The 23,166-nt window shown below is 41.5% G+C and overlaps 2 protein-coding genes across 5 annotated transcripts in view; one reads left to right on the plus strand and one right to left on the minus strand.

Moving 5' to 3' along the window:
* rprd1b (regulation of nuclear pre-mRNA domain containing 1B) overlaps positions 1-12,700 on the minus strand; it is a 41,913-nt gene extending 29,213 nt beyond the window's left edge. Inside the window, exons 1-4 of one of the 2 annotated variants that reach the window (XM_080205035.1) lie at positions 12,304-12,700; positions 8,649-8,778; positions 5,247-5,380; positions 1,274-1,438 (exon numbers count right to left, since the gene is read on the minus strand). In XM_080205035.1, the coding sequence (XP_080061161.1) occupies positions 1,274-1,438; positions 5,247-5,380; positions 8,649-8,778; positions 12,304-12,454 (580 nt within the window). In that variant the 5' untranslated portion in view covers positions 12,455-12,700. The remainder of the gene's footprint in view (positions 1-1,273; positions 1,439-5,246; positions 5,381-8,648; positions 8,779-12,303) is intronic. The other variant, XM_080205036.1, reaches the window with a different exon arrangement.
* A 117-nt stretch (positions 12,701-12,817) lies between these two features.
* The window catches only part of tti1 (TELO2 interacting protein 1), a 32,172-nt gene continuing 21,823 nt past the window's right edge, over positions 12,818-23,166 (plus strand). Inside the window, exon 1 of one of the 3 annotated variants that reach the window (XM_080205032.1) lies at positions 12,818-12,922. The gene's annotated coding sequence lies outside the window, so the exon portion shown is untranslated. Of the gene's footprint in view, positions 12,923-16,924; positions 17,099-22,670; positions 22,770-23,166 lie in introns of those variants that run through there. The other 2 variants (XM_080205034.1, XM_080205033.1) reach the window with 2 other exon arrangements.

Genomic DNA, 23,166 nt, shown 5'->3' on the forward strand with positions numbered 1-23,166 from the left:
ATGGAACAGGGGGAGGGGATCAAGATCAGAAGACACAGATTCAAAGTGACTAACAAAAGGCAACATGAAGAAAGTCATTGGAATCTGGAATACGTTCCCTTAAAGGCTGGTGAAGGCAGATTTAAAGCAGAACTAGGTAAGCAACTGAAGAGGAAAAACATGCAAGGCTATGGGGAAAGGACATGGGATGGAAACCAAATTGTTTTTGTAGACAAGCAGCATGGATTCACTAGGCCAAACAGTCTCCTTCTGTCTATAACTATTCTATATACAAAGACTGGTCTGAGATGTCTCACAGATTCTCTCTCGATGCAAAACTGGTCAATTGCTGTTCACCCCTATTTCCTTCCTTGGTAAGCTAATTAAGTTTGCTTTTTTTTAAAACTAAGATTAAAGCAAATTACTGCAGTTGATGGAATCAAACAAAAACAGAAAATGCTGGAAAATCTCAACAAGTCTGACAGCATCTACAGAGATCTCACAGATGCTGTCAGACCTCCTGAGATTTCCCAGCATTTTCTGTTTTTGCCTTTTTTACTGATCAGTTGATTTCAATGCTAGCTCTCTGACATTGGGATCATACAATAATGGTTCAAGAGTCACTACACCATCTGTGTCCATAAATTTAGGCAGATACTTCAGTGTATAAATTGAGGGAAGATGCAATTGTTGGGTGTGCTTTTCTAATGAAACTTCATACCAAGGCCTTGTTTTGTCTTTTTCATGTACAGGGACTTAAGATACCACAAAACCACTCGAGTAGAAAAGTGGCTGCTTCGCCTACCTACGTAAAAACAATGACGACATTTCAGAAGTAGTTAATTTGCTATAAAGGCTTTGGATGTTATGAGGATGCGAAAAGCACTATATCAATGCAATCTACCTTCTTTGCATATTTACAAACAGGAAGTGTTTCTGTTCTTAATAATAAAAGGAAAGTGAGGTTTGGTTGATCTCAGTTATCACCTGAACTTCTCACCAACTAAGCTTTTGTACTCCCACTAGATTTTCAGCACAGAAAGCAAAATACCCAAAATCTAATCCATGAGCAGTATATACAGATAAATCAATCCCACATCTTAAATCAAGAGCTTAAAAAAAGCATAACCATTAACTAGCTCTAAGATTCTGAGCCAGAGTCAAAGGTTGGACACAGGCACAACCAATTTTACAAAATAGTAAAGATTGGACGCATCTTAAAATACTTTTTATGGAACAAATCCATCTTTCTTAGAAAGATGGCGTATTATTGGTTCTCTGGAAACCTACTGACCTATATATCTGGTCTCAGATGAGATGCTGGATGAAGAGTCAGATGTTGCTGATTCATGACATTTTACAACCTCAGCATTACGAACTCTGTTAGACCGAGAATGCCTTTCACTGGATGACGGGCAAGATGGTGGTTGATCATATACGACTTTAGAACCAGCACTCTCTGCAAAGATTAAATTTGCTGTCAGAAGGTAATTACTAGGGTAGAAAAGGTTTACAAAATTTTTCACTGTACTATGAAATGCTAATGCAATTCTGTATCACTTTAAGATATTGCCCTTCAAAAAAAAACATTATAAAAGGTATTCAAAGGATAGGGGAATTCTCAACCCATACTATAATCCTAAAATGGTAATAAGGGAGCAAAAATAAACAGAGCAGAAATGCTGAGTAATGTTTAAGTCTTACAACTGTCATTGCCTGTTGTACCCAGTAGATCCATGGCCATTTTTTATAGCAAAACTCACTAAAATTTAACTACTATACTGGTTTAAAAATTTGAGGGATGCTCATACTAAATTCCAGTCAGTATTGTCTAATCAGAATTGACTTTTCCACATGGCAATATTGTTGGACAGATTTTACTTGCAATTTAAAGTTAAATTCCCAACTCAAACATGTGGCAGGCAGAATACAAAAATGGTTTAAACTACCATTAGCTGGGCAGTTTCTTGGGGAATCCAATAAGGATGAAAGATCCTACGTAAATGCAAATTCTCTTAGGAGCATAAGATTAGCTAAAGAATTATTTTTATTCATTCATCAGGCATCATCATCATTGGTTAGCCAGCACTTATTGCCCATCTCAAGGAAATTGAGAGACAACCACATTGCTGTGGTTCTAGAGTCACACACAGGCTAGATCAGGTAAAGACTCCAGATTTCCATCCCTAAAGGATATTACTGAACCAGGTGTCCCTTTCTGACAATTGACAATAGTTTCAATCATCAGTAAGTTCTTAATTTCAGATTTTTAAATTAAATTCAAATTCCACCATCTGCCATGATAAGTTTCGAACCCATCCCCAGAACATTAGCTGAATTTCTGGATTAATAATCTAATGAAAGGTAATACCACTAGGCCATTACCTCCACATTTTTTTAAAGTTTATTTATCAATGTCACAAGTAGTATGCTTATAATAACTTCACAGCAGTGTTAATGTAAGTTTATTAAGAAATCTGATCAAGTTGGATGAGTCTTTACAGGCTAGAAAGTACTAGCTTTCAAAAAGGTGAGAGTAGTCAGCAATTTGCTAGATAGGTCAAAGGTAAGGAGATAGGTAGAGATGCTCCCATCTCGGAGGAAAAAACATCAATCCAGCAAAACCAATAATTTTTTGAGTATATAGTCTTATTAATGATTACAAATGGACATTTTTCCTACTGTTTCCTCCCTTCACAATTCAATTCTATACACTACTACAATAAATGTAAGCTTCAATGATATTCCACTGGCCCTGTTGTTCTAATTCAAACTATACTCAATTTATAAATTAAAGACATGAGGATTTCCCATTAATGCAGCTACAGAAAATATGATCAACATGACATTCGACCTGTAAGGAACAAATATCAGCCTCTATTGAAATATGGAATTAATGCTACATCCTAGCCACAGAACCTGTTTTCCCTGTTCAATTATATTGCTGTCACGTACTTTCATAGATCTGTGGTTCAATTCCACAAACAAATTTGAATTTCAGTTCATTAAGTTTTCACTGATTTTTAAAAATGTATTAATTTTATAAAATTACATTTAGGCAATCTCTTGCTGCAGTTTCTAATATTTTCAGGGTTTTTCCCTCAATTATTTATTTAGGCCCTAGATTTATCTAGGAGTGACAGAACATATCAGTGACTCAAGTCCAAGAGTTCCCTCATTTCTTCAACTACTTCATGCAACTAATGCCTGACACTCATTGAAAACTTTTGTAGAGGGAAAACATATTTACAAGGGTCAAAGATTTTAATCTGTTATTTTTTGTCAATTACTCAATTAGTTACCTGATGTTGGATTGTGATACTCAAGGCCCATTTTGTAGATTAAATCTTTTCAAAGAGCAAATTTAAGAACTATTCAATTTACAATAAAGGATCATAAGCAAAAAAAATACAGCATCACATCACATACGTCTTATTCACTGACATGACCACACAACTTGGATTGCGAGATTACATGCAGAAAAGCAAACTCTAACACAAGATCTATTTCCAGGGACTGAGAATACATTGTCAGCCAGTTTAATATATTGCCTGCAAGATTTTAATCCAAGATGGATTTGTTCCTTTAGGAATTATTACAGGAAGGCAACACCAGCATATCAAGAATTTGAGAAAATATAACGTGCAACATCATTTAAATCAGCAAAGCATATATATTTTAATTCTATCTTAAGTTTCAGTAGGTACAAGAAAGGAAAATATATACTTCAAAGATCACTGATTATACATTTGAAAAACCATTCTAATTTTTATTGGGATGAAAATCAATAATTACAACATCAAAGCAAATGCAAGAGGAGTAGTTGGAGAACATTCTCAAAGAACAAAACGAGATAAACTGCTGAATTTTAGATTATCACTACATTGTCTAAAATCTAGCACTGCTAATGCAGATTTACAAGCAGCAGGAAACAGTAACAACCCTTATTACCATTGACCAATCCTGAATTTAACCCTTACCATAACTTAATTTTGATTTGTCAGAACAGCACCAAAGCACACAGCAAATTTAGAGTTTAAAACACATGTTTTAGTACAGTACAATTAAGTAGTCTCACAACACCATGTTAAAGTCCAACACGTTTATTTGGTAGCACGAGCCCATTCAAAGCTTTAACAAAGAGTCATCTGGACTCGAAACATCAGCTCTTTTCTCTCCTTATGGATGCTGCCAGACATGCTGAGATTTTCCAGCTCAAACAAGTAGTAAGTGTGTATTTCAGGCCTGAATCAAAATTTTAAAGTCCTTAGTGTAGGCAACAGCTCTGTAATAATACTTAACATCTTAAGTCTTGACCGCACCTTCCTGTGTTTCACACACAGAGTTTTACATTCTGTACTTTTGCAATCACTGTAACTTGGCCAAATGTGCAACAGGATGCACCAGCATCATAGCAGTACGCCCCAAAAATAAACACGGACAACCAGACAAGCCACTGTAATATTCCTTATTTCATTCAATTTTATATGCAAATTGAAATGACAAACTGATCACCAAGACCCAATTTATTCCAAGTTCAACATGCAAAAGGATTCCTATGCATTTTCAACTTTCAAAACATGGAATATTGTGCCAGTATTGCATTGAATTTGATGGTAGATGCAAGCAGCCTTTTCATATTTCCCTATCTGGGGGGCTCTTCATCTCTGCTCAGATTCACTCAATGACATTGGTAAAAAGCAGCATTTCAGCATGCAGAACATCACCTGTAAAAAGCTATGTCTTGCCATTCCTTATCACAACACGAATTTAAGAATGTTGTTTTGATAAGATTTGTGACTGCCAATGACAATTTTTCAAAATACATTCCACTGAAGAACTCCTTTTTAAGTACATACTTATTTTGTCCACTTTTTTCCCTTTATGTTGCGCATCTTTCCAGGCTATACATGGAGACCCACTCCCAGACCATCAGCTCCACTGCTCTCAAGTCAAACATGTAAAGGCATTAGAAAACAGAATGACTGCTTCTCCAGTTTCCCAATACTCTGGAATAATGTTTGCACTGCATTTGGTTCCTTCTCAAAATAATACCATAAGTGGCAAATTAATATAACAAACCATATAAACAGACTCATTGATTAGTGGATAGCCCATCAAATGAAATCATCTCCAACTACACTATCTGGCTTTACAAATGGCATGTAAGAGACAGTTTGTTTCAATCATGTATCTTTAAGGACAAAGACTATAATACACAGGTTGAAATGTTGACACGGTCACATTATAATTTATGACATGCATACCTACTGGAAGTGGACTGTTAGATTCATCCACAGTTAACTTAAGTTGTTGAATAAAATCAACATCATAGACAATTCTTTCCTGCCAGATATTCAAGACTCGTTCCATTTGCTTCTTACAACTCTGCTCAGATTCTCTGGGGAAAGAAAAGGAAAAAAGAAAATCAACAAAAACCCTAGTAATTTTATTATTCTTGTTTGAGATTGTTACCAACATCACAACATTCTATATAGTTATCCTGATGCAATATTGAATTTTTAAAAAATAACCAGAAGACATACCTCAAATTTTACATGTTGAGAGAAATTAGGAAAAGGGCATATGGGTAGCTATTGGAATAAAGTTGATCCAGTACTCAACTCAATCACCTGCAACAGTGATTGGTGGTTGGTGACTGAAAGCAGTACCTTAGCTCATTTCTCTATTCCTAACGGTAACATGTTATTCCAATTGTAGCACTCCTATCACTGTGAATCAAGAGTTTGCTTGGCAGAAACCTGTGAACTTTCCTATTTTAATGAGGCTCAGTTACTTTCCTAACCAGCTGAGACATTGGCGAATGCCACGCATACATTGTAATCTAATGTAAAGCTAACTCTCCTAAAGTTGAATAAGCAAAATACTGTACATGCTGAAATCTGAAGCAAGGACAGAAGATGCTAGGGAAACTCAGGAGATTTGGAGAGAAAGCACAGTTTCAAGTCCTTTGATTCTTCATCAGAACCAAAGGGAGGGAGAATGTATTAGAACTTTAAGTGATTGCAGTCTCCTCTACATAAGAACATAAGAAATAGGAGCAGGAGTAGGCCATCCAGCCCTTCGAGCCTGCCCCGCCATTCAATAAGATCATGGCTGATCTGTCGCTGCTCAGTTCCACTTTCCCACCCTCTCCCCATAACCCTTAATCCCCTCTCCTATCAAAAACCCATCAACTCTACACTCGGTTCCCTCCTCCAGATCATCTATATAAATGGTAAAAAGCTGAGGCCCCAGCACCGACCCCTGGGGCACTCCACTAGTCACCATCCGCCAATCCGAATAGCACCCGTTGACCCCCACTCTCTGCCTCCTATTTGACAACCAATCCTCTATCCACGCTAACACCCTACCCCCAACTCCATGTCCCTCGACCTTCTGCAATAACCTCTTGTGAGGCACTTTGTCAAACGCCTTCTGAAAATCTAGAAAGACCACATCCACCGGCTCTCCTCTATCCACCGCCCTAGACACATCCTCATAGAACTCCAGTAAATTTGTCAGACACGACTTCCCTTTAATGAAACCGTGCTGCGTCTGCTCTATCAAGCAATTCCCTTCAAGATGCCTCGCAATTTCCTCCTTAATGACAGATTCTAACATTTTACCTACCACAGACGTTAAACTAACCGGCCTATAATTCCCCACCTTTTGCCTGGCACCCTTCTTAAACAACGGCGTAACATTAGCCGTTTTCCAATCATCCGGCACTTCCCCGGAATCCAGCGACGTTTGGAAAATAACCACCAAGGCATCCACTATCACCTCCGCCATTTCTTTCAGAACCCTCGGATGCATTCCATCCGGTCCTGGGGACTTGTCCACAATCAGCCCCTCCAGTCTGTCGAGCACCGCCTTTCTAGTAACAGTAATGTCATTAAGACTCTCCAGTCCTACCACCCTTCCATCGCTAACACCCGGCAAATTATTCACGTCCTCCTCCGTGAAGACAGAAACAAAAAAGTTATTCAATACCTTAGTATTCAATACCCCATCCCCTACCACTAGGTCCCCTTTCTCATCCTCTAAAGGACCAACATTCACCCTAGCCAGCCTCTTCCTTTTTATATATTTATAAAAACTCTTGCTATCTTTTTTTATATTAAGCGCTAGCCCAGCTTCATAGTTTCTCCTACCCTTCCTTATCAACTTCTTTGTCAATCTTTGTTGACATTTAAACCTCTCCCAATCCTCTTCTTGCCCACTACTCTTAGCTACTTTAAATTCCTCCGCTTTTAGTTTAACACTTTCCTTCACCTCCTTCGTTATCCACGGCTTATTACCTCTCCTCCTACTATCCTTTTTGACCATCGGAATAAATTTCCGTTGAGCACCAAGAAAGATCTCCTTAAAGATCCTCCACTGCTCCTCAACAGACCCTCCCTCCAACGCGCTCTCCCAGTCCACATTCGCCAATTCTTCTCTCATCCTACCGTACTCCCCTCCATTTAAACAAAGGACGCGTGTCCGGGAACCCACTTTCTCCTCCTCCAACTACACCAGAAACTCCACCATACAATGATCACTCTCCCCAAGAGGATCCTTCACCACAAGGTCCCTAATTCTACCCGCTTCATTACATAGCACCAGATCCAAGATAGCTCGCTCCCTCGTCGGAAAACTAAAAAAAAACTAAACACAGACTGGGTGACCACTTTGCAGAACACTTTTGCTCAGTCCTCAACATGACTACAACCTTCCTGTTGTTTGCCATTTTAACTCAGCACCTTGGTATCACATTCACGTCATCCTTTGGCCAGCTGCAATGCTCCAGCGAAGCCTGGCACAAGCTGGAGGAACATCTTATCTGGCAGCCCTTGAGTCAAAACATTCAGTTCGGAAACTTTGGATTGTGACCTCTCTCCTCCATCTTAAATTTTTTTTAAAAATCCCATATATGCATTACCTGAACAAAATTCCTACCACCCAGTCTCACATTAGCCCATCCGTTTTTTTTTAAAGTTGCTACTTTTCTTGCCATCGCTTAAAGCCCCAACACATTCTGCCTTTCTTCAGTTCTAACAAAAAGTCAAAAGGACTCAAAACATTAATTCTGCTTTCTCCCTGAATTACAAATCTGCTGGACTTCTTTCAACATCCTCTCTTCTAAAGTTGATGTCTGTGCTTTGTATTTTATAAAGTGAATTAACAATAAAATGACTTTTATGCATGTGTAGATTAGCCATCAGTTAGTTGCTGATAGGATCAAGGGCAACTCTTCCAGCATCGTACCTCTTGAAAATGGAGATGAAGAGTGTCCACATGGAAGTCACCTGTTGACATTCATGCACTGCCACTGACATTTTATACCAACATTTAATCAGTCTAGCCACTTGGTGCCATGGTCAGTCTGAGATTCAGTGCACTTATGTCACAGGTACATCTATTAAATGAAAGATGCTGGAAAAGCTAAGGATGTGCCAGGACCCCAAATCTAATTGATGCACCTTTACAGACTTGTTAACAATACATTTCAATTGTAACAACAAATGCAACAATACTTTGGATATATCTCATCTTCTTTCCAACTTATTCACCAATCAGTCAAGTGAACATCCTACACACTGCACAACACACTCATCTCAAGTCATTATAAAAATAAAAGCTTCCAAGGCTATTATATAGCTCTTCTGTAACTTGTACAGTACCTAGCAACATGTGAAAATGCATCCACAAGAACCCCTTCAAAGGCTTTGGTGAATTCAGGACCTTTCCTCTTACTGTTCTGAATGACATCATTAGCCAAATAGATGAATGTCAGTTTCCTGCTTGGTTTAGCTAGACAAAATAAAACAAAATGTTGCTGTTAATGAATACAAACGCATTCAAAACCACAAAAGGGCTTCTCATTTGTTTCAAACAGTAGTCAACTTACCTTAGACCTTTAACAATTTAGGATTAAAGGTGCGAGTGTAAATCTGGATGGATCTGTCATAGCAGAATTGATTGGGTGATGGCTAAACGAGGTACAAGACCTCAATTTTAGCAACTTTTAGAGAAAGTATATTTCACTTTAAAAGAAATTAGAAAATATGGGCAATCTTCATAAGTTGAAGAATTGGCACATTCTGGGAAAAATTGACTCAAATGGAGGCTATGTTTAAACAAATTCTCTGAAACATAATACATATAAAATGACTGCAATATAATGTAATGTTTGGAAAAAATAAAACTTGATCACAGGAAGTTAAATAAATCAGTGTATTCTAACATTCCTGCACTTTTAAATAATTCTCTAGATTTGACTCATGATCGAGTCCCAGTGAAGTAGGGAGAAATAACTTGGGAACAGGATATTGTCTTTTCTATATTGCAGAAAGATGTTGCTGTGTTAACCTGCCTCACTTCGTTCCACACACAATTTTATTTTCTGTGATTTCTGATCTCTACAACATAAACTAGAATTTTAAAGTCAAATACTTAAAATAACCAAGCCCAACGGACAATCTTCTTCACATGCTATCAGTCTCTTGCTAACTTTAATTTAGTACTGAGTCCACCATCAAATTTTCTTTTAGAAGGATGTGTCACTACTTTTTGAACAATTTGGAATTAACTGTTGTGCATGAATTTAACTTTATTTTAGTATAGAAATTAATTTTAGTATAGAAAAGCACATTGCAACAATCCATGAACGGAGAATAAATCCCAATATATCAAACATTGAAAGGCTATTTGTTTCCCAAACACTGATTGAATTTGCCCCTTTATTGCAGACAGACTCAGTACTCATACATGTTCTTTCCAATGCAACTTTTATTCTCCCCAAAACACTGTTTGCATCTCCCCATCCCCAACACATTTATAAAAAACCTTTTCAATTCTTTTTCAGAATAGATGGAAAAATCTCGAGGAACAGACAAATTCATTCATCGCCAATTAAAACAAAATGTGGAAATGTATTACAAGTGGACATGTTGTATAACAGGTACAGCAGTTCATACGTTTTAAAAGTTCTGCACAAAGTTTAACTTTCATGCCATCCTCTTCTTTCTTGTCAAAACACAGTCTACTTCAACAACGAGGCAAAGAAATAAATATGGATCTTTCTGCTATCAACGAAAGTACACAGAGCCCATCAAATAAACAAACTTATTGGTGTGGATTGCTCTTTAATTTCCTATTTACAACATGCCCAGAGTTTATTTTAAGAAAGCCCTGGCAAAATTGATTATTTTATACAGGTAAGATCAGAGATGTAGCAATCTGGAGAAAGAGGTTTGTGTTTCATTCACTAAACAAATTTGTCATTAGAATAGGAGATCCAACAGAAAATCATGACCACTATCAAAGAGAAGCAGAAACAGCACACTGTACACTAATCAGAAAAAGGCAGAACAGAGGCACAACTGTCAAAAAGATCAATAATTTAAACTCTAGCAAATTGGAAATATGCTTTGACACATTACATTGACAGCATCACAATTTAAATAACATTAGTTATTGATAATAATAGCTTCCACTTCTGGATAACATTTAATTCTCATTAGACATGTTTACACACTAATGTACTTAAACCAAGGAATAATGCTATTCAATTCACAATGCAAAGATTTAGCTCAATTAATCATTAACATATTAGTTATTTCCATTAGTTTTAAAATTATGCCTTAGAACTAACTGATAGATACAAAGATGGTTCACTAGATTGATTCCTGGAATGAGAGCAATAAAGTATATTGGGCCTTTATTCCCTGCAGTTTAGAAGGAGAGGGAATCTCATTAAAAATATACAATTCTGGGAGAACTTTACATGATGGATGCAAAAAAACTGTTTCGCATGACTGCAGAGCCCACAGTTGGGGCCATAGTTTCAAGATAAGGTGATGGTCATTTCAACTGAGCTGCGAAATTGTTCCACTCAAAATCTTTGGAATTCTTTATCCCAGACAGTTGCGGATGCTCCCTCTCTCTAAACCCACAACCCCACATATTTACACCACCAATCCTCCTAACATACACATCTTTGGACACTAAGGGACAATTTAACATGGCCAATCCCTCTAACCTGCACATCTTTGGACTGTGGGAGGAAACCCATGCAGGAGAACATGTAAACTCCATACAGTCAACCAAAACTGGAATCAAATCTAAGTCCCTAGCACTGTGAGGCAGCAGTGTTAATAACTGTGTTGTTCTTGAATGTGGGAATCAGGCAGGAAAGCTGAGGCTGATGATCAGTCATGACCTTACTGACTAGCAAAACAGGCATAACAAGCCATATAGCTTCTTGCTATTTTCTATGAGTTTGCATAGAATCCATTTGGCCTTTTGAACCTGCATCGACAACAATCCCACCCATTGGCGCAATATCACATAAAATTCTTATATCCTATTTCATACAAAATAAGTTTAATGCTAAAACAGCAAGAACTCTCATCGGAATAACAAAAAGTGGACAATGAAAGAAACAGCACCTCCTGGATCTAACACTAATCCTCCAAACTTTAAATTCATTAATTCCAGCTTGAATGCAAAAAATACTGCCACAGTCTCAATCTTGTAATAAATTAGTAAATGTATCAGAACCTTAAACTAATAAACATATCTGAACTTTAAATAAAGAGATTTCTGAGCATTTACCTTCACTTGGTTTAAACCAGTTGCTCTAACTACAGCATTTAATCTAGGCTTACACTCCTGTGTATTACCAAAGTGCAGTTACAATGTCAAAAGCTGTCACCTTTGGGATGAGATTTTAAACCAAAGCCCCACCTGTTCACTCATTGGTTTGTGGAAAACTCGAGTGGTTTGTTTCCATAGTGACAACACTTCTCAAGAAGTCCTTCATTGATTACGAACTGTTCTGAGTTGTCCTGATTTCAAAAGGCATGATATAAATGCAAGCATTTCACAGAAATCCTACAGTGCAGAAGGAGGCCATTCGGCCCATCGAGTCTGCATCAACAACAACCACCCCATTTATACCCTATCCCTGTAATCCCATATTTTTACTCCTCTAACACACACATCCCAGGACACTAAGGGGCAATTTAGCATAGCCAATGCACCTAAACCGCACACCTTTGGATCTTGGGAGGAAACCGGAGCACCGGGAGGGAACCCGCGCAGACACAGGGAGAACGTGCAAACTCAATACAGAGAGTGACCCAAGACAGGGAATCGAACCCGGGTCCCTGGAGCTGTGAGGCAGCAGCGTCACCCTTGACCTGATGAGCAGTAACGCGACTGCGAGTGGAAGCAATTCAACACAGATAACGATAGCAAACGCGGCGCTGCCCCTTCGCTTCCCCTCCCATCCCATCCCCGGCCAACTCAGTGACGGCTCGGGGAGCCGCTCACCTCTCTTCAGCTCCCGATGCCAAACGTGCACAATGATGCCTGCATGTTTGCGATGATGGATGAGCCACAGGGAAAGTGTTTGCACACTCTGCTGCGAGTTACTCAGCTCGGAGAGCTTCTTCTCGAGCGCGGACTCGGAGAAGGAGGACATCTCTCTTTCTATCACTCACATACACACAGTGTGTGTGTGTCTCTCTCACTCACTCAGCCTCTCTAACACTGACTCGCTCTCTCTGCGTTTTCTAACTCACACTCTCTAACCCTGACTCTATCTCTCTCTCTCTCTCCGCACTGCTCGCCGTCAATCCTCTCAAGGAGGACCTCCGCAAAATGGCGGCCTGACCTTTCACCCCCTCCCCCCAGTCCCCGCGCGGCGGGAGGTCAGAGGGCGACCACGTGACTGAGAGCGAGCCACCGCAACGACTCGAAACCGCGGGGCGGGGGTGGGGGCGAGAGCGCTGCCAATGTGACTGAGAGTGTGACGCCAACGTGCGGGAGAATGGCTGCAAGGCCGATTAATTCAAATCACTCTGAGAGAACGCGCAGGCGCAGAAACCGGCAGGGCACGGGACTGGAGCATGCGCAACGTCGACAGTTACTGGAGCCGCACGAAGGCGAGGTGAGTGAATAAAGAGGAAAGGAGATTAGTGAGGAGGGGGGGAGGTCCTGCACATTTTGATTCGATTTATTATTGTTATATGTATGAGTATTGCAGTGAAAAATATTTGTTTCTTGCGCACTATATAGACAAAACATACTATTCATAGAGAAGGAAAGGGTGCGGAATGTCGTGTTACAGTCATAGCTAGGGTGTAGAGAAAGATAAACTTAGTGCAGGGTAAGTCCATTTAAAAGTCTGATGGCAGCAGGGAAGAAGCTGTTCTTGAGTCGGTTGGTACGTGATCGCAGGCTTTTATATTTTAGGTTACATTTTAGATTTGTTTGAAGCAGTTTTTAAAAGAGGCATCTCGGCCTTTTGGCTAAGATGCAGATGAGATCAAGCCTTGGAGGAGGTGTGATGCCTACTGTAATCAGCTTGGATCATGTAGATCAAGACAGGAGGTGAGAGCCCTGTCTTGTCAGCTTGGATCGGGAATCCCTCAACTTGTTGAGACTCTGGATTGGACTTGATTTGATTGAATTGGATTTAAAAAAGGTGGAAGAGAGAATGTCCAGGGTGCTTGTGTTCCTTAATTATGCTGGCTACTTTGCTGAGTGGGAAGTGTAGACAGAGTCAGTGGATGGGAGACTGGTTTGTGTGATGGATTGGGCTACATTCACAACATTTTGTAGTTGCTTGTGGTCTTGGGCAGAGCAGAAGCCATATTAAGCAGTGATACAACCAGATAGAATGCTTCCTATGGTGCATCTGTAAAAATTGATGCACGTCACAACTAATGTGCCAAATTTCCTTAGTCTCCTGAGAAGGTAGAGACATTGGTGGACTTTCTTAACTATAGTGTTGTAGTGTTGGCATGGGGGGGTGTACTAGGACAGGTTGTTGGTGATCTGGACCTCAAAATCTTGAAGCTGTTGACCATTTCTATTTCGTCCCTGTTGATGTAGACAGGGGCATGTTCTCCACTGCACTTCCTGAAGTCAATGACAATCTTCATCATTTTGTTGACATTGATTATTGTTGTATATTGGATAAATAGGATAGGAGATTGAAGACTAAGGAGGTTTGTACACTGGATAAATAGAATAGGAGATTGGTGAGTGAGGGGTCTGCACATTGTATACATATGGCAAGAAATTGGTGAATGTGGGGTCTGCACTACACTAGATATATGTGTGAGGTGGCCTGGCCTGACTGACCAGGTCACATTTGCTCTGTTCATAGATCTAAAGTAAAAATGGTTAATGCTGGAAATCCTCAATAGTTCTGACAGGAGGAAGGATAAATTGCTGGAGAAAGGATAAATAAGACTTTATTTTTTATGGTTGATGACCTTAAACTGAATGTTAACTATTTCAATACTGATTCTGAATATTTCCAAAAAATTTTGTTTTGTTTTGAACTTTTGTGGCATTCAGAATTTTTTTTGAATCAAGGTGAAATATAGAAACAAGGGGGTTGAATATGCCATTTGGCCTATAGAACCTGCTCCGTAGAGTGACCAGGCCAGGCCTGGAGCTGTTAATTTTAATAATTTAGCTTGCCCTGCAGTAATTGTGACTGGCATGTCAAGGGGGCTTATCAGGTCCAAGAATATAACAGACAAATAGGCTCAGGAATAGGTCAGTCAGCTCTTCAATCCTGCTTTACTATTCAGTACAATCATAACTGATCTAACTCAACTCCATATTCTTGCACTTTCCTTGCATCTCTTAATTCCCCAAAATATTTCAATCTCTAACTTGATCACATTTAACACTGAGCGTCCGCTGTTGTCTGGGATAAATAATTCCGAAGATCCTCAAATTTTTAAAAAAATTATTTCTTCCTCCCAGTTGTAAGTGATTCACCACTTATCTTGATACTCTGCCCTTTCAAAATTAAGATTGAAGTGCTTTTAGGAAGGAGATGTTGTTAAGAAAATACAAAATAGCAATAAGAGCCTGTCAAGCTTGCTCCACTATTTTGTGAAATCATGGCTGATCTGCCTCAACTCTGCTTTCTCCCCATATCCCTTGAATACTTGAGTGACAAAAGTCTATTAATCTCAGGCTTAAAACTACTCAATTATGCAGCATCCACAAGTTCTGGGGTTGAGAATTCCAAAGATTCACAACCCTCTTGTTGAAAAAATTTATCTTCATCTCAATCTTAAATGATGGTTTCTTATCAGACCATATCCCTATGTTTTCCCTAGCTGAGGAAAACAAGCTCTTAAGTCACCAACTCCCTTGAATATTCTGTATATTTCATCCTTCCAAACTTGAGCAACAATCGGCTCCATTTATCCAGCCCCTCAACATTAAATGGGCTGAAAAAATCTGCCTCATGATAGGTCACAGATTTGCAGCTTTGAACTCTCAGAAGATTAGTTTTTAAGACCATCATTGGAGCTGTCAACTCTCATTTCTTTCAGTTTAAGAAGTGATACTTTGGTGCATTTATTCATTAGAGTTGAGATACATAATCATAATCTGATTGCATAATAGAACAGGCTTAATGGACAAATCCTGTTTTTATGTTACTGTCTACAAATAGACAGTTTTCAATGGGCAGTCTCTGTCAACGTTTTCCATTATACATTTTGATATTCTACTTTCTGTTGTCATAATTTAAGGTGGATTGGCCATGCTAAATTGCCCCTTAGTGTCAGGGGGACTAGCTAGAGTAAATGCATGGGGTTATGGGAATAGGGCCTAGGTGGGATTGTGGTCAGTGCAGACTCGATGGGCTGAATGGCCTCCTGCTCTGTAAGATTGTATGATTCTAATTTTCCATCATACTTTTGTTACATTTTCTATTGTAAATTGGCATGTCAACATTTCCCATTCAAATTTATTGTGTTAGGATATGGTTTCAGATTTTTGTGGAACAAGTTTCTGAACCTTGGATTTTTTTTAAAGAAACTTGCATTCATCAATTGAAAATGCCTAATGTCACAATCATAGACTCATACTGCAGAGAAGGAAATAATCAATCAGCCACCATGGCTTCATGAAGGACAATCATGCCATACAAATTTATTACACTTTTTAGGTGGTAACGAACAGTTATACATAAACAGGAACAAAAGACATAATATACTTGGATTTCCAAAAAGCATTTGATAAAAGGGTTACTTAATAAGAGCCCATGGTGTTGGAGCAGTATTTAGCATGGATAACTACTAGAGAACAGAGATGGGATGAGGAGCATTTGCAGGATGGTGACCTGAAACTTGTGGAGTACCACAGGGATCAGTGCCGAAGCCACAGTTATATACATTTAATGACTTGAACAAATGAAGTGAATGTACTTTTGGTAAGTTTGCTGATGACACAAAAATAGGTGGGAAAGCAAGTAGTGAGGATGGCACTAAGAGTCCACAGAGGGATTTAGGCAGTTTAAGTGAATGGGCAAAAACTTGGCTGATGGAATATAATGTAGAAAAATGTGAAGTTATGCACTTGGTAGGAAGAATAAAAGAACCGAATATTATTTAAATAGAGCATAAAGGGATTTTGGAGTCCTTGTGCATAAATCACAAAAAGCTAGCATGCAAGTTCAGCAAGTAACAGGGAAAGTAAATGGAATATAAAAATAGGAAAATCTTGCTAAAACTATACAAGGCATTAGTTAGATAACATCTGGAATACTGCAGTTTTGCCCACAGAAAACTATACTGGCATTGGAGGCAGTCCGCAGAAAGTTCACAAGGTCCGCCCTGGTTATGGGGGGATTTTCTTTGAGAAAAGGCTGAAAAGGTTGGGCCTGTACACATTTGATTTAGAAGAATGAGAGGCAATATACAGGATTCACAGGGGGACTTGGCAGTTTCCCCTTGTGGGAAAGTCTGGGACCAAAGGGTATAATCTCAGATTAACGGATCACTCATTTAAGACGGAGATGAGGAGGAATTTCTTCACTCTGAGGGTGATGAATTTCTGAAATTCTTTACCGCAGAGGGCTGTAGAAGTTAAATCATTAAGTATATTTAAAGCTGAGATAGACAAGTCTCTAATGAGTCATTACTGAGGATTATTGGGATAAGGCTGGAAAGTGAAGTTGAGGATTATCATATCAAATTAGCCACGATCTTATTGAATGGTGGAGCAGATGCGATGGGCTGCTTCTACTCCTGCATCTTAGGATCTTATGTTTAAGGAGGACATTCAACCCAACTCTGGCTTAGAGAAGGTGAGTGACAGATTTCTACCTTTTGCCACATACAGGAGGTTGGGACATGGCAGGGAATATAGGGAGGAATATAAGTTGTGTCAGGTGCCACATGTGGGAGTTCTTGGTGGTGTCACGTGTCCCCAAGGTCCACATCTGCAGTAATTGTTTAGAACTGCAGCGCTTGAGGGCCCGGGTCAGGCAACTCGAGGGGCGTTTGGAGGATGCGTTTCTAATCAGGGAAAACGAGGAGTTGATGGCTAGGAACCACGAGCAGGAAGAGGTCCCAAGGGCTGAAGAGCAGGAAGGGTGGATGACGGTTAGGAGGAGAAAGAGGAAGAAGAAGAGTAGTCAGGGTCCCCCGGCCTCCCTGGAGGCCTCCCAAGGTTCGTCGACAGGGGCGCAGAAAGATAGGCAGGAAGGGGAGACTGACTTAGAGGGACAGAAGGGGGCTGGCAAGGTGATAGTGGTAGGGGATGGGAGGATCCGAGATATTGATAAGAGGTTCTGTGGACAGAGGCGCGACTCCAGGATGGTGGTCTGCCTCCCTGGAGCAGGGGTAAAGGATGTAACGGGAAGGGTAGAGGGTATTTTGAAAGGGGAGGGGACCCAGGCAGAGGTCATAGTACATAGTACATAGTAGGGGAGGGGGACATAGGAAGGAGGAGTAGGGTAGAGGTCCATAGGCAATTTAGGGAGTTGGGGTCCAAACTAAAGAGCAGGACCTCCAGGGTGGCACTCTCTGGATTGCTGCCCAGTACTAGCAGGGCAAAGAATGATGAGATCATGCAGTTGAATGCATGGTTGAGGGATTGGTGTAGGGTAGAGGGCTTTACTTTTGTGGATCACTGGGAGGTGTTTAGGAGAGAAGGGCAACTGTACAGGAGGGGTGGGGAGAATTTGAACGGGAGGGGAACTAGTGTCTTAGCGGGGAGGTTAGCTGGGGTGTTCAGGAATGGTTTAAACTAATAGGGAGGGGGGGTGGGGAGGTGGCTGGGAGAGAGTCGGGTGAAAGGAAAATTGTCAGGGAGAAGGAGGTTCCGAGGGACACTTGTGGGTTGAACTGTGTCTGTTTCAATGCTAGGAGTGTGGCAGGGAAAACGGATGAGCTTAGGGCCTTGATGTTTGTGAGGCAGTTAGATGTGGTGGCTGTAACGGAGATGTGGTTACGGGAAGGGCAGGACTGGCAGCTGAATGTTCCTGGGTACAAGTGTTTTAGGTGTGACAGAGGAGGGTTGAAGAGAGGTGGAGGGGTGGCACTGTTAGTAAAGGAAAACATCACAGTAGTGCAGAGGGAGGACGATATGGAAGAGACAGGGATTGAGTCACTGTGGGTGGAGTTGAGGAATAAAAAGGGAGAGATCACATTGCTAGGGGTGTACTATAGGCCACCCAACAGCCCGAGGTCGGTGGAGGAAGGCATTTGCAGGGGCATTTTGGACAGGTGCAGGAAGAATAGAGTGGTTGTAGTGGGTGACTTCAATCTTCCAGGAGTGAATTGGAGGGGGCCTAGAGCTGGGGGTACGGAGGGAGAGGAGTTTGTGAAATGTGTTTTGGAAGGGTCGCTGGAGCAGTATGTAACTAGCCCGACTAGGGGAGGGGCTATACTTGATTTAGTGTTGGGTAATGAGCTGGGGCAGGTGGGTGAGGTAGAGGTAGGCGAACATGTGGCTAACAGTGACCACAAGTTCGTCTACTTTAGGATAAAAATGGAAAGGGACGAGTGCCGGCCAAACGGGAGTGTGCTGAACTGGGGAAAGGCGAGCTATAGCAGGATTAGGAGGGAGCTGCAGGACACTGATTGGGAGGGACTGTTAGCTGGAAAGTCCACGGTTGGCAAGTGGGAAGCTTTTAAGGGCAAAATGAAATGGTTGCAGGGGAGGTATGTTCCGGTTAAGCGGAAGGATGGGAAAGGTAGGATTAGAGAGCTGTGGATTACAGGGGGTATTGGTCAGGAAGAAGAGGGAGGCGTATGTTAGGTCGAAACGACTGGGTACGGAGAGTGCGCTGGAGGAATATAGAGAGAGTAGGAGGGAGCTAAAAAGGGGAATTAGAAGGGCGAAGAGAGGGCATGAAATGGCTTTGGCTGGTAGGATTAAGGAAAATCCAAAGGCATTTTATTCCTATATTAGAGGCAAGAGAGTAGTTAGAGGGAAAATTGGTCCTCTTAGGGACAAGAGTGGAGAGTTATGTATTGAGTCGGAGGGAATGGGGGAGCTCCTGAATGAATACTTTGCGTCGGTATTCACAAAGGAGAGGGGTTCGGAATCGTGCGGTCTCTTGGAGGGAGCTGAGGATCAGTTGCAGGAGATATCTATTACGAGGGAGGAAGTGCTAGGGCTTTTAGGTAGCGTAAGGACGGATAAAGCTCTGGGGCCTGATGGTGTTTATCCCAGGCTGCTTAGGGAGGTGAAAGATGAAATTGCTGGGCCTCTGATGCAAATCTTTGTCTCTTCTTTGGACACAGGTGAGGTCCCAGAGGACTGGAGGGTAGCAAATGTGGTACCGCTGTTCAAAAAAGGTAGTAGGGATAACCCTGGAAATTATAGACCGGTGAGTTTGACATCGGTGGTAGGGAAATTAATGGAAAAAATACTTAGGGGTAGGATGTATGAGCATTTGGAGTGTTGCGATCTGATTAGGGATACGCAACATGGCTTTGTTAGAGGGAGGTCTTGCCTTACGAATCTGGTGGAATTCTTTGAGAAGGTGACAAAAATGGTTGACGATGGGAGAGCCGTTGATGTCATCTATATGGATTTCAGTAAGGCGTTTGACAAAGTCCCTCATGGTAGGCTGGTAGAAAAGGTTAAGGCGCATGGGGTACGAGGCCAGGTAGCTAGGTGGACTGAGAACTGGCTGGGTAATAGGAGACAGAGGGTAGTTGTGGAGGGGACCTTGTCGGGCTGGAGGCCAGTGACCAGTGGTGTGCCACAGGGCTCAGTACTGGGACCTCTCCTCTTTGTAGTATACATAAATGACTTGGAAGAGAGTGTAGGTGGTGTGATCAGCAAGTTTGCTGATGACACCAAGATGGCAGGGTTGGCGGGTACTGAACTGGATTGTCAGGTGATACAACAGGATATAGATAGGTTGGTGCATTGGGCAGATAGGTGGCAGATGGAATTTAATTCTGACAAATGCGAGGTGATGCATTTTGGAAGGAATAATGCAGAGAGGAGCTATGTGATAAAAGGTAGACAGATTAGGAGTATAGACATACAGAGGGACCTGGGAGTGCAGGTTCACAAATCCATGAAGGTTGCGTCACAAGTGGAGAAGGTTGTTAGGAAGGCGTATGGAATGTTAGCCTTTATAGGAAGGGGTATAGAGTATAAAAGCTGCCGTCTAATGCTTCAGTTGTACAGAACGTTGGTCAGACCGCATTTGGAGTACTGCGTCCAGTTCTGGTCACCTTACTACCGGAAGGACGTGGAGTCTCTGGAAAGGGTGCAGAGGAGGTTTACCAGGATGTTGCCTGGCATGGAGGGGCTGGGTTACGAGGAAAGGTTGGAGAAACTGGGACTTTTCTCCTTGGAAAGACGGAGATTGAGGGGGGGACATGATAGAGGTATATAAGATACTGAAGGGAATAGATAGAGTTAATAGTGAGAGACTGCTCCCTAGACTGGGTACAAACACGAGAGGTCATGATTTAAGGGTGAGGGGGGAGAGGTATAATTTGGAAGTGAGAGGAAGGTTCTTTACGCAGAGAGTTGTGGGGGTATGGAACGCACTACCGAGTAGGGTGGTGGAGGCAGGAACGTTGGACTCATTTAAGGTTCAGTTAGATAGACACATGAGTGAAACGAGGATGGAGGGTTATGGTAGGGGCTATTAAATAAGGTTAGAACCTCGGGAGACACCGGAAAAGCAGGCTTGTAAGATTAACGTTTTTCTCTTTTTATTCCGCAGGTGGAGGTCCACCTCGTGTCAAACGAGGGGCATGCACACGGTGGGTCGTGCGTGGGCTGCTCTTGGAAGTTCCGGGAGTGGCCTAGTACTTCGTGTCGGTGTGTGTGCTTGATCCTGGACCGGTAGACGGGCGCCGCAACAGCTCGGTGACTAGCACTGCTAGCTGTGCAGATACATGGATTTGGGCCTGTGTCTGTGGGAGTTTGCGCATTCTCCCTGTGGTTGCGTGGGTTTCCTCCGGGCGCTCCGGTTTCCTCCCACACCCCAAAGATGTGCTCTTAGGCTGATTGGTTTTACCAAATTGACACTATTCTCCCCTGAATCTGGCTAAGTTAGGGGTTCCATTTGTAGACATGCAGGGTAGAATAGGTGTAGGGTGATGCGGCGGCACGGGCTCGTTGGGCCGAAGGGCCTGTTTCCCGTGCTGGGTTGTTCTTTGTAACTCTCCTTTGCCATTTGCTTCACAGAACAATCTATTAGACACACTCCTAATTTTTTCCTTTTTTTTCTATTTCCCTGAAATTCTTTCCTCTTCAACTACTTATCGCATTCCATAACGGCACTGTCATCGCAATAAATTGTTCCATTAAAGAACAGTAAGTAACAAAAACCAACAGGGTGTCAGAGGGTCAGTATATGTGGATGAGTATGTGTGGGTTGATGTGTCGTGGTGAAAGTCAGTGAGAAAATTGAGGATTGGACATCAGGCAAACTCATGTTCACCCCCACACCATCATTCAGTGTCTTACACTCACCCCCACCCACTCCATCAGTGCCGCACTTACCTCCGCACACACCTCACCCTGGGCCAGCCATGACCGCACTCCTCCTTGAGGAAGAAAAGTGAAGCCTGGGTAGCTGTCAGTTCTGAGCAGCTAACAGCATCACCAACTCCTTCCATCCATCAATCTCCGAGCACCCACAGACTCTCGTTTAAACATCTTTACACACTCAGGTTTTCTCACTCTGGTGATAGCAAATTTGCTTACTCTGCAGCTGTCCACGCTGAGGGCCATTCATTTGGGCCAGAGCTGTTTGGGCCACCCAAGTTCAGCCTCCTGTTCCTGATCCTAGCCACTCTCCCATCCTGGGTCGCAGTCTCCTGGCCAGTTTACCTCCAGCCCCAGGCCCCGGCAGCTCTGACCCACCTGCTCACATTTAACTTTTCTGCCTTAAGCTCCCCAGCCATAAACAGAGATGAAAAACTTACCTGGCCACTGATGATGCTTCACTAGTCCAATCACAGCTGTTTGTCAGCAGCCAGTGCATGGAGAAATCAAATGTGATTGAGCATTTTTAAAAATTCTCTCCAAGAAGTTTGAAGTTGAACTGTTCCTTACACTTGGACGACATAGGCCACTTAAAAATGCCATACAGGCTAGATCCTGCCCTCACACCGCATCTTAATCAAACCTGGTCTAGCCTTTAATAATTTTAAAATAAGTTTCTGCTTAGCCCTCATAGGATTAGTTACTAAATTTAATAGCCTTTAGTTTTGGGTTCCATGTGGATGTTATCTTGTGAGCTATTATTTTACAATTTTTACACAGCCATATCATTCATTCATTACTCGTTATTAGCCTTTTATAATCAGTATGAACATTTTTCTAAAAATGCCTTGCAGACTAAATCCAAAGTTTCTTGCAAGCTTTTCTTTCTGTTCTTCTGCTCCAGGTGAGTAAAGTCACCATAATCAAGATGACCATGGGGCTGCTCTCCCCTTTGAGAGGGAGAGCTGACTGGTGGTGATTCTAACCCAAGGATCACCACATCTTAGGTGAGGTTGAGAAGACAGGCCTTCATGAATAATCTGAGCTATGGCTCTGTTTGTGTCAGCTGCTGTCCTGTACCTTGCACAATTGTTGATTACTTGCGTGAGTTTAAAGAGAGTATTTTGAAGCTATTCAAATACTGGTGGCATCAACAAATGAATTTAAACCTATGTACACTTGATGTTCACCCTACTCACAAGCATATTCCATTAGGAAGTGTAGGGCTCTAACTAATTTTCCTTTATAAGTGAGATGCTGAAGTCAAAAGTATCACCTGTGTTGCTGTTGGGGCTGAGTTCTTTAGCAAATTCACAATGATGGTGGCAAAGGATTTGTGATTATTTAAATTCTGACAATGAGGACTTGGTTCAATAAATTAATTGGATTATAATATCTACCACA

This window comes from Carcharhinus amblyrhynchos, chromosome 16 (genome assembly GCF_965287045.1).
Source record: "Carcharhinus amblyrhynchos chromosome 16, sCarAmb.v2.hapA, whole genome shotgun sequence".
Lineage (NCBI taxonomy): Eukaryota > Metazoa > Chordata > Chondrichthyes > Carcharhiniformes > Carcharhinidae > Carcharhinus > Carcharhinus amblyrhynchos.